Source organism: Somniosus microcephalus, chromosome 8 (assembly GCF_052327205.1).
Source record: "Somniosus microcephalus isolate GS21.2 chromosome 8, FLI_Smic_1.0, whole genome shotgun sequence".
Taxonomy (NCBI): domain Eukaryota; kingdom Metazoa; phylum Chordata; class Chondrichthyes; order Squaliformes; family Somniosidae; genus Somniosus; species Somniosus microcephalus.
The window spans coordinates 23,823,435-23,834,921 of NC_140994.1; the positions used below are offsets into that span (position 1 = coordinate 23,823,435).

An 11,487-nucleotide genomic window follows, 5' to 3' on the forward strand; every position below is an offset into this window, starting at 1 on the left:
TTGTTGTAGATTCACTACACCGACACTGTCATGGATCTATTATGCATACTAATCTGCCGTGGTGTTCTTACAGACAATACGTGGACATGCTATAGCCCTCTTATCAACTCACGATTCACACTCAGTAGACTTTTGTCAATTATTTACTGTCGCAGACTCACGAGACAAGCTCAGTCTGTATTGTGACCTGCACACAGACTCGCCAAAGTGTTACCGATTCACTATAGTACTGCTGTAGATTGGTTGTGTTAGGGACTCGTGTGGACTCGCTGCAGTGTTTCAATAAACTCCCCATATTGTGATAGAGTCACTACATTGAATGTCTACAGTGCTGTTTTAAACTTGCTACACAGAGTCTGTGGTGTTTTCTACACATAGCCTGTCCCCTGTCCTAAAGTCGCGCTGTGGGTTCCCTGGTGTTACTATAGATTCACTGTACGCGCCGCCTCACTACAATCACTGTATCAATACATGAAGTTACAGACCCATGAAACACGGCACTCCGGAGTTACAAGCTACACATTTTCGGAATAAGGTATAAATCCACATTTAACAAAACCTCTTTCCTCCCACCCCGCTGCTGTGCTCGAACGAACAAGATTGAAACGCGACTCCGGCTGTTTGAGACCAGCGCAGTTTGTGTTCACCATCCAGTTGAAGTCCACGCCCCACATGTTGGGAGGGCAGCGCCGGTTCAGGGTGGAAGGGACGGCTGTCACTCGCGGACTGAGCTCAATCTCCAGGCAGTAGCGGAAGGGTAAAAACCTCCTCCTCCGCCCGACTTTGCTCCTGTTTGAAGACAGCGAAGGAGCCCACGTGGTGCCCTGACGATCTGCTGCCCGGCAACACATCACTCGATGCGAGCGGCTATAAAAGGGGGCAGACGGCACGGGAGCAGGATGCGAAGAGGCTGAGCCTGGTCTCGCCAAGCGCCGACTGCCTGGGCTCTCGGCATCCGCCCAGCACAAGCGGCTGTCTTAACACCAGCCCCGAGCCGAGCCGAGCCGGCTATCCCAGCCTGAACCGGACTTTACTCCGCGACTGTCCTCTCGCAGGAGAGCAGGCGGTGCCTCCCCTGCCAGATATCGCCAGACTCTGTGGCCAGCTGGGCGCCTCGGCTCTTCCAAGGTTAAGCTGCACCGATCGCCAGTGATGGACTTCCCTTTTCCCTTTGAGATGCTGCTGGCCGCTGGTGTGTGATTCATGTTTTACCTCCTGGAGACGGATGGATTAGAGAGTGGGGCCATGGCCGAGCTGGCAGCCAGCCCCTGTAACTGGAGCTGTAACGGCTCCGACCCCAAGGATGCCCGTCCTTACTCCATCCAGGCGGCCGTCACCCTGACCTCGGTGGTGAGCTTCATCATCCTGGTCACCATCTTCGGAAACGTCCTGGTCATCATCGCCGTCTTCACCAGCAGAGGTCTGAGGGCCCCCCAGAACCTCTTCCTGGTCTCCTTGGCCGCCGCCGACATCCTGGTGGCCACCTTGGTCATGCCCTTCTCTCTGGCCAACGAGCTCATGGGCTACTGGTACTTTGGCAAAGTTTGGTGCGAGATCTACCTGGCTTTGGACGTTTTATTCTGCACTTCTTCCATTGTCCACCTCTGCGCCATCAGCCTGGACAGGTACTGGTCCATCACCCAGGCCATTGAATATAACTTAAAGAGAACTCCGAAAAGGATCAAATGCATCATAGTGACAGTGTGGCTGATCGCTGCCGTGATTTCGTTCCCTCCCCTCATCTCCATTGGGAAGGAGACGGGTTTGGAAGAGTACCCACAGTGCATAATCAGCGATGAGAAATGGTACATCATCTCCTCCTGTATAGGCTCCTTTTTCGCCCCTTGTATTATAATGATCCTGGTTTATGTCAGGATCTACCAGATCGCCAAATTAAGAACCAGACGACCCCCGGGCAGGAAAAGCAACGGGGAGCTGGACAACAAGCAGAACGGCTTGCGCCAGAAGGAATCGCCAAAGGCCATGAACGGGGACCAGAACGGGACCAAAGCGGCGGAGGCCAAAGCGGCGGAGGCCAACGGCTTCGACCTGGAGGAGTCCTCCTCCTCGGAGCACCGGGAGAACCACTGCACAGTGAAGAAAAAGAAAGCTCCGCCCCAGCCAAAGGCCACGGGGAAAGTCAAGTCGGTCCAGGGCAAGGTGGTGAGCAGCCTGGAGAGAGCTGAGGACGGAGGCAGCTCCAAGGGGGGCCGCTGGAAGGGCCGCCAGAACCGGGAGAAAAGGTTCACCTTCGTGCTGTCGGTGGTGATCGGGGTCTTCGTGGTCTGTTGGTTCCCCTTCTTCTTCACCTACTCGCTCAGCGCTATCTGCGCCGAACTCTGCGCCGCCCCGGAGAGACTCTTCAAGTTCTTCTTCTGGTTCGGCTATTGCAACAGCTCCCTCAACCCGGTCATCTACACCATCTTCAACCACGACTTCAGGAAGGCCTTCAAGAAGATCCTCTGCAGAGGCAACAACAGGAGGCAGAAGGTCTAAAGACGTCTAAGTAGGGCACCTGTACAGGGATTGTGTGGGTTATCGCTGTTCCACGCCGGTCTTTGTATATTTATGACTGTGAGTTTGATTTCAGAATAAAAGGGAACTTTGTGTTTTTTTTGCATCAAAGTCTCTTTATCATTTTAACGGTAGTTTTCGCACCGAGACCCACCTGCACACGGTGTAGACACGTAAGCAGGCTCCTAGTGGAGTGCTATAGTCCACCTTAAACCAAGAGACTCACGATCGACAGCCGCCACACTGACACCTTTTACCTGTAAATTCATATCGAATGATCATCCCCCCCCCCTGCCCACACTCCTATCTTTTTCAGTTCAAGTTGCACACAGCTTGCTCCCGTTTCCTAACCTGGATGGTGATGAGGGAAATGCAGTCACAGAGTCTGTAGCAGGAAGTCCGTTCACTTTCCCGATAAGAGGCTGTTGACACAGCAAGCTTTTTTTGATTTCCTTTTTGCCCAGACCTTTTACAGAGAGCGAGAATTTACAGTCCTGAAAATGGGAATTGTACCTTTAAGATCAATGGCCCTCAGATTGATCCCCCCACCCCCCTGTAACAACAGTCTGCCGGGGGTAAGGGCTGTAGCTGGGGGAGTTCTCATTCTCTACCTCGTGAATATAGGGCAAACATCTACCAGTCAGACATACAGCACCTAACACAAGCCAAGGATCGGTAAAAGATCTGACCATTAAAAAAAAATACACATTAAAAATTGGGATTAGTTGATGAACAAGCTTTCCCTAGAATGATTTTTTTTGACAAATTCAGTTAAAAACCCCAGCAATACTTTGCCCCTGGAAATCCTCCAAGGGTCACCTCTGGGACTGACCTTCAGGTGATCTGTTTTTTGTCTTATAGCACTCCTGTTTTTTTTAATTCGTTCCTGGGATGTGGGTGTCAATGGCAAGGCCAGCATTTATTGCCCGTCCCCATGAAGCGCCTTGGGACATTTTACTGTGTTAAAGGGGCTATATAAATGCAAGTTGCTGTTGTTGTTGCCTGGAGGGGAGTGTGCCTTGCTCGCTTTAACAGCATGTCATTTTGAACACCCACAAGAGAAAAAGCTATTTAAAAAGTCCTTTATCCTTCAAAAAATAATGCTTATACCATTGTGTTAGGTAAGGCTAAGAACCACGGAGTCAATATACAATATCAACTAGAATAGTTTGATCTGAATGTTGACAGTGGGCTCAATCCTGATCTTTTGGGCTTGTTAAACAACTTTTTGCTGCACTTTATTATAATTGTCAACAGTGGTATCAACCCGTAAGCTTTCGGTGAGCAATATGGCAGATTTAATTCCAGTCATTTAGTTATTTCCCTCTTTTCCATGCTAGAATTATACTGTGACATGCGAGTTAGATAGAACGAAATTCAACCCTGCGTTTCATTTGAAATGAACAAGCAATTTACAAGCAATTGAACACCCAGAGGTGACCCTTGGAAGATTTCCAGGGGCAAAGTATTGCTGAGGTTTTTAACTGAATTTGTCAAAAAAAAATCATTCTAGGGAAAGCTTGTTCATCAAGTAATCCCAATTTTTAATGTGTATTTTTTTTTAATGGTGAGATCTTTTACCGATCCTTGGCTTGTGTTAGGTGTATGTCTGACTGGTAGATGTTTGCCCTATATTCACGAGGTAGAGAATGAGAACTCCCCCTCTCTAATCCATCCGTCTCTAGTGCCTCTCACATACAGAGAGATATCTCCGAACACTTTACAGGGCAGTTGATACAGATTTGAACAACACGCAGAGAAGTTGGGGCAACAGTACAATTGAAGAGAAGGGTCTTCAGGAGGATTTTCAGGGCAGGGAGAACAGGTGACAAAAGAGGAGATGCTGAGGGATGGAGTTCCAAAGGACATGGGGATAGTGATTGAAGCTGACGAGTGTGGGGAACAAGGACTAAGCTGGTACTAGAGGAGAGTAGAGTCCCTGCAGGGACATAGGAACATTAGAAACAAGAGAAGACCATTCATCCCCTCAAGCCTATGCCATTCCATTAGATCATGGCTGATCTGCACCTCGACTCTATTTACCGGCCTTTGCTCCCTATCCTTTGATACCCTTACCTAGCAAACATCTATCGAGCTCAGTCTTGAAAGCTCCAACTGTCCCCCAGCATCCACAGCCTTTGGGGGGAGAGAGTTCCAGATTTCTGCCACCCTTTGTGTGAAAAAGTGTTTCCTGATTTCGCTTCTGATTGGCCTAGCTCTAATTTTAAGATTATGTCCCATTGTTCTTGAATCCCCCCACCAGAGGAAATAGTTTGCCTGCAGAGACACATGGCTGGAAGAGATCGTTGAGGTAGGGTGAGGAGAGGCCATGGAGGGATTTAAAGGTGAGAATGAGGATCTTAAAATCAAATTGATATAGGACAGTTTTTTATTTTTGCTCATGGAGTACTAGCACAAACCTAATATTTTTCCTTAATTGACAGACCAAAACAAGATGCCAAGTAGCACAGTGCAAAACACCATTAAAATTGAAAACAGTAAAGGAGGTGATAAATTCTAAAGTATTGATTAGCTAAGGCCAAACTTGGATTTAAAAAATGTGAGAATTGAAAGGAGAAGGAGTTTCATACTTTTTAGGTCTTGATTTTGACACAGTGGGGTGTAGGGCCATATAAGCGGAGCTTAGAATGAATTTGCAAGGGGAGGTTAAAAAAGCTCTGACTATTGACCTCTATTTATAAAGCACTGTATCATGTTTCTCAGTAACATATCAAAGCACATCACATAAAATTAACTATACTATAGTCAAACATTTGTGCACAGCAAGATTCGATAATTTACAGTAAGGTGAATGACTATTTTATTTATTTTGGGTGGTGGCGAATGAAAGAGGACATGAGGAGAACTTTCTGCTGTCCCTCAAATAGGGCCACTGGTAATGTCTATCTCAACAGGCAGATGATGCCCTAGGTTTAATATCTTATCTGAAGGATAGCACCATGAATGCAGCACTCCTTCAGTACTGCAGTGGAATGTCAGCCTGGATCCTATGCTGAAGTCTGGGCACTGGTCTTAAACCCACAATTCTCTGAATTAGGAGAGGGCTATCAACTCAGCCAAGCTGGCACACATAAGACCACAACACTATCACTTCAAATAGAGAAGGGAATGTTGAAGCAGATGGAGAGAGAGGTTGGAAGCTAGAGGTGAGAGAGGGATCACCCATCAAGATCAATTTTTTCTTGCATCCTGTACAGGAAACTGTATTCAAATCTTGGATAGACTTGGGCTTTCCCGCGAGTTGAGAACTATTGAGAGGAAACAAAGTAAGTGGTTTGACAGGAAAGAGGAAACCGGGCTTCTTGGAGGCAGCTTTAACAATAGAGGAGATGTAAAAATAATGCTTAAAGTCCTAAAGGATGGCGAGGCCAAGAGTGTTTATAGACAAAGAATTCTAATCATACATCAAATGCCCTTATTTGGAGATGTGCATTCAGAGTCTTTATCCCAAGCCTCATTCCTAAATGTATTCTTGTCAACCTTTTATATACAGATGACAGTAACATGGACTTGCCATTGTTTTGGAATAATATATAGAGAGAAACAGACAATGGAAATGGCCCAGCTAACAGATGTACATATAAATAACATCACTACCACCATCATCCTCCACAATATACACAATGCAATTTGTGCCTCTGGTAAATTCCCCTCTACCCATTCGATTCCATCCAAATAAATAATTTCTTACCGTCTCATCTTAACATATCTTTTTCTAGCGAAATGTGGGGGATTTGGTGCAAAAGCTGTTGAATTATTTGATAGATTTTTGTTGTTGTTGTTTTGATTGTTAATGGAGCTAGGAATCAAATGTGGAAGAAATGTATGATGTGTTCCACAGGAGCTCCATTCTCCACAGAGCTCACAGCTATATATCATACCTGTGTGCTGGGATTGGGATTTTATGAATTGAAGAGAAGAAGTAAAGATGTTAGAAGCCTAGTAACATCAATAAACACTTGACGAGGAACACATTGTGAAATCAGTGCCCCTGAGTAATGGTTACTAAAACCAACCAGTGTAATTGAGCCAGAAAAAAACTTGTCCCAATAGCTCACATCACTTATTTGGGGAAAAATTCTTTCCATAGTATTTTTGTTATCCAGAATGCCATGTTTGGAGGGTTGCAATTGTAAATTCAGAACAGAGGGAACGCAGAGCTTCCTGATACCTAAAGTTGCAGTAATACTGCAACTACTAATCTGAGACTGGTACTCACCCTGCGATACACATAGGCAGACCTGTGTTATACAGCAGACTGACATCAGGCTGGCTGGTGTCAAGGTGCAGTGGCAATGTTGCTCTCTGTAAGCATGGTATGACGGATACGCAGGGCTCTGTTGCTTAGGCCATTGTTAACGTTATGAGAGATTTGGGGGGAATGTCCTAACAAATGAAAGTTTTAAAAGCTTCCAAGCAGGCCTAGGCACCTTTAAAATCTGGCCAGAGGGAACTTGCCACAGTGTGAGATGACCTTTCGGAAAGAGTGTCGCACACCGCTTGTCTTAAGTGCACTTGAGTATCAGGTCCAGACCTGACACGTGAGATATGCTGTTACTTGTTACATTATGCATGCCCCAGACTGCTTTCCAATGACACGATAGTGGCAGTATAACAGCGCCCTAATATAACAGCGCCCTAATATAACAGCATCCTAATATAACAGCGTCCTAATATAACAGCGTCCTAATATAACAGCGCCCTAATATAACAGCGCCCTAATATAACAGCACCCTAATATAACAGCGCCCTAATATAACAGCGTCCTAACATAACAGCGCCCTAATATAACAGCACCCTAATATAACAGCGCCCTAATATGACAGCATCCTAATATAACAGTGCCCTAATATAACAGCACCCTAATATAACAGCACCCTAATATAACAGCACCCTAATATAACAGCACCCTAATATAACAGCACCCTAATATAACAGTGCCCTAATATAACAGTGCCCTAATATAACAGCACCCTAATATAACAGCACCCTAATATAACCGTGCCCTAATATAACAGTGCCCTAATATAAAAGCGCCCTAATATAACAGCACCCTAATATAACAGCACCCTAACATAACAGCACCCTAATATAACAGCACCCTAATATAACAGTGCCCTAATATAACAGTGCCCTAATATAACAGCACCCTAATATAACAGCACCCTAATATAACCGTGCCCTAATATAACAGTGCCCTAATATAAAAGCGCCCTAACATAACAGCGCCCTAATATAACAGCACCCTAATATAACAGCGCCCTAATATAACAGCGCCCTAATATAACAGTGCCCTAATATAACAGTGCCCTAATATAACAGCACCCTAATATAACAGCACCCTAATATAACAGCGCCCTAATATAACAGTGCCCTAATATAACAGCACCCTAATATAACAGCACCCTAATATAACAGCACCCTAACATAACAGCACCCTAATATAACAGCATCCTAATATAACAGCACCCTAATACAGTAGAACAGTATGACATCTGATTTAGGCAAGTTTTTGGGTTCCCACACCTTCATCACATCGCAGCTGACTGCGACAGTGGGTTATTCACTATTGGGCCTGAATTTGCGGTCGGCGGTAGCTAAGGAGTACGGCGCCGGCATTGCAAGGAGACTCCGCACCTACCTTGTGTGATCCTCCCTGCGGGAACTTCCTTTCAAATGTTGCCGAGTTCGGCACAGCGTACTCCCTCACGGAGCCCAGGAGTGCACCGTTGTGCATATGCGAACCTGTGATCACGTGGGGCAGTGCTCCTTTCACTTCCTGACTCTTAGCCAATTGCCAAGACAATACTTGCAAAGTGAAATTTTGGGTAAACTCCAGGGATGTTTCTTTATACAAATATACATGACTCAAAAAAAAATGCTATCATTCTCTCATAACAACAAACGTTTATTACAAGCCTCCTTTTAAAACAAAGTATTGCAAAACTTTCATTGTGCCAATTTTTGCTATTACAAACTTCTCATTATAACAATCAGTGCAGACCACTCATCATATTAAACTCTGTTATTACAAACTATTTGTTATGTAAAAATTCATTGTAAAAATATCTATCACTAAAAGGCTGCCATTATAATAAATTCTGTAACTGCAATCTTCCCAAGGTAATAATCTGTTATTGTAAATCTCTCATTAGAACAATGTATGTTTATTCAAAATTCACAAGCATCAGTTGTTACAAACCTCTTATAACACATACTGGCAATACAAGTCTCTCATTGCTTTACACTCTGATTATTAAGCTCTCATTAAAAAAGGTTACAAACCACTCCTATAATGCTTTATTCAGTGTACTTACAAACACTCCATTATGAGAACCTTTTAAAACAAAATCTCCCATTATAGCGTGGTCTTGTTTACAGATCTTTTTGTTATTACACTTTTCTCATCCGGTCCCCTTACGCTGGGCTTTCAGCGCATGTTTGCACAAGACTTAAAGATTTTCAGCGTAAATACCTTGCAGTAGGTGGGCAATTAGCCCAAATCTTCGCCAGAATATTGATTTGAATGGGGGGGGAATGAAAGACGCAGTGAAACCTACGTGTAGCCTGAACTTCACAGATTGCAAGTTTGGGATTAAGTGCAGGAAATCCCGAACTTGCGGTCAGTTTCAAAGGCGGTATGGCAGCATACTTTGAGAGTACGCCGTCATATCGACCGCAAATTCAGGGCCATTAAGTTTCCATCACCGCAGATGCTAAATTCAAATTGCTGTTCAAAAATGGTTGGAAATGTAATGAAGTCAACAATGTCTAATTTGGACAAATAGACATTAATCCCACTGTGTCATTTAATTAGAGACACCTATAAAGGTTTGAGGAGCTCCTACCGACTGTGAATTATGTTAATTAAGTGAGCTTAAGAACATAAGAACATAAGAAATAGGAGCAGGAGTAGGCCAATTGGCCCCTCGAGCCTGCTCCGCCATTCAATAAGATCATGGCTGATCTGATCCTAACCGCCAATCCACTATGACAGGACTATCTCCTGAATCTAACAGAATTAGACACACGAAACAGGAGCAGGATCAGGCTACACAGCCCCTGGGCCCGCTCCGCTACCCACAGGGCCATGACCGATCCGCACCTAAACTCATGTCCAAATTCCTGCCCGCTCCCCGTAACCCTTAATTCCCTTTTCTTCTAGGAAACTGTCTATTTCTGTTTTAAATTTATGTAATGATGTAGCTTCGACAGCTATTTGGGGCAGCATATTCCATGGACCTACCACCCTCTGAGTGAAGTAGTTCCTCCTCATCTCAGTTTTGAAAGAGCAGCCCCTTATTCTAAGACTATGCCCCCTAGTTCTAGTTTCACCCATCATCTGGAACATCCTCCCTGCACACACACTCTCTCACTGACAACTGTAATAGTCTTAATCTTCAGGGTGGTTTGGGAATTCAAACAACACTTCTAAATCTTCAAGGTATCTCTGTCACTGTTAGTTTGCTGTTTCCATTTTTTGGCTAATGTTACAGAATTCTATTATGTGAGTTGGAATTTGCCAAATTCTTATTTTTCTTCTGGAGTGACTGTGGCACACTAAACTTAGTGAATATTTTTGTAGAACATTTGCTTGGCCAATATTCAAGGTTATAAATTATTTGAAGTCTTCCGTTGCCACTTGAGACTTTGTAATTATGTAGTTAAGTCTTTCTGATGTTTATCTCAGTGGCAGATTTTGCAGTTACTGAAAGATAGGTTAAGAGTTAATGTTACTGTTTGAGAGTCACTGCACCATTTATTGATGTCCTTTCGCACTGCAGAGCCAAGCAGTGTATGGGGCTGACTGAGTCTGTGCCTTGGGATGGGGTACGGTTAAGGGGGTCCGTCTGGCTGAGGTTGAGGCAGGAATTAAGAATCACTGGGAAAATGGGAACAGACATTGGGTTTGATTGTGGCTTTGGGAAAGGGGCTGGTGCAGTGTTAGGAGTGCGGGGCAGAGGAGCCGCCAGCTGTTGGTGTTCTGTCTGTTGTCCACAGGCACGCAGTCTTCACATCAGGGCTTAGGCCACTGGTCCTGAGGTGGGCTGGTTACTGAAGTACAGAGATGTGGGTGCTGTCTGATTATGAGGGAGGGTGCACTGGATTAAAGCTTTAGCATGGCACTTAATATCAGAGCAGTTGGAAAATGCGATGGGAAAGTTTATGGATATATGTGTGGTTTCTACTTCTTTTTATTTGTATATTCTGTTATAAACCATATTTTTAGAGGTCTTTGGGGATGGTTGAGGTACCGTAATGGTTGCTATATACCACAGAATAATCAGAAATTATACCAGAGATGATTCTGGGATCTGATTGATTGATTGACGCGACAGTGGTTTGTGGCGTCTGACTAGTTGAAATTCTGGAAGGTGATTAGTTGATCTTTGGTTCTGTAATGTTGAAGGGATTCTATGACACTACTCACACTATGCAATTACTTTTGCACAGAAACAAGAATGTTAATATTATAGATGTGTGGTACAAGAGCACACCTAATTGAAGCCAGCCCTGTATTTATATTCAAGTTATAGTGGCAAGCTGAAGCATTCCAGTTTCTGATTTTATTCCTGGCACTAGGCTGTCTTTATTTCATATCTTCAAGTCACAGAAGTGACTGCAAATCTTTGGCGTAGGTTAAATTGAAAAAATGAACTTTAACTCCCATTCAGTTATTTCCATAGTTCGCAACCTATTCATATAGAAAACACCAAAATTTATAGATTTCACGGCATGTCTCCTCGCCAGCTTGTTAGAGACCTCCTTAAACTGCAGCATAAAAGAAACCTAATTGTATCCTATTTAAATATTTGTAATTGTTTCATTGCACTCATTTCCTTTCAAGGGTGGATTGCATTGAATTACAATAAGACCATGAAGGTCCAAGGTTCAATCCCTGATTTGTGTTGAGTTACTGGATCTCGGATGGGGCAATGGTGGTGGTGCTAC

The 11,487-nt window shown here is 44.2% G+C and overlaps 1 protein-coding gene across 1 annotated transcript; it reads left to right on the forward strand.

The window, feature by feature from the left end:
- Positions 1-698: 698 nt before the first annotated feature.
- On the forward strand, positions 699-2,613 carry adra2a (adrenoceptor alpha 2A). Its single transcript, XM_085994368.1, has one exon. The coding sequence runs from the start codon at positions 1,204-1,206 to the stop codon at positions 2,494-2,496; it is 1,293 nt and encodes a 430-aa protein (XP_085850494.1). The 5' UTR covers positions 699-1,203; the 3' UTR covers positions 2,497-2,613.
- The last annotated feature ends 8,874 nt before the right edge of the window (positions 2,614-11,487 follow it).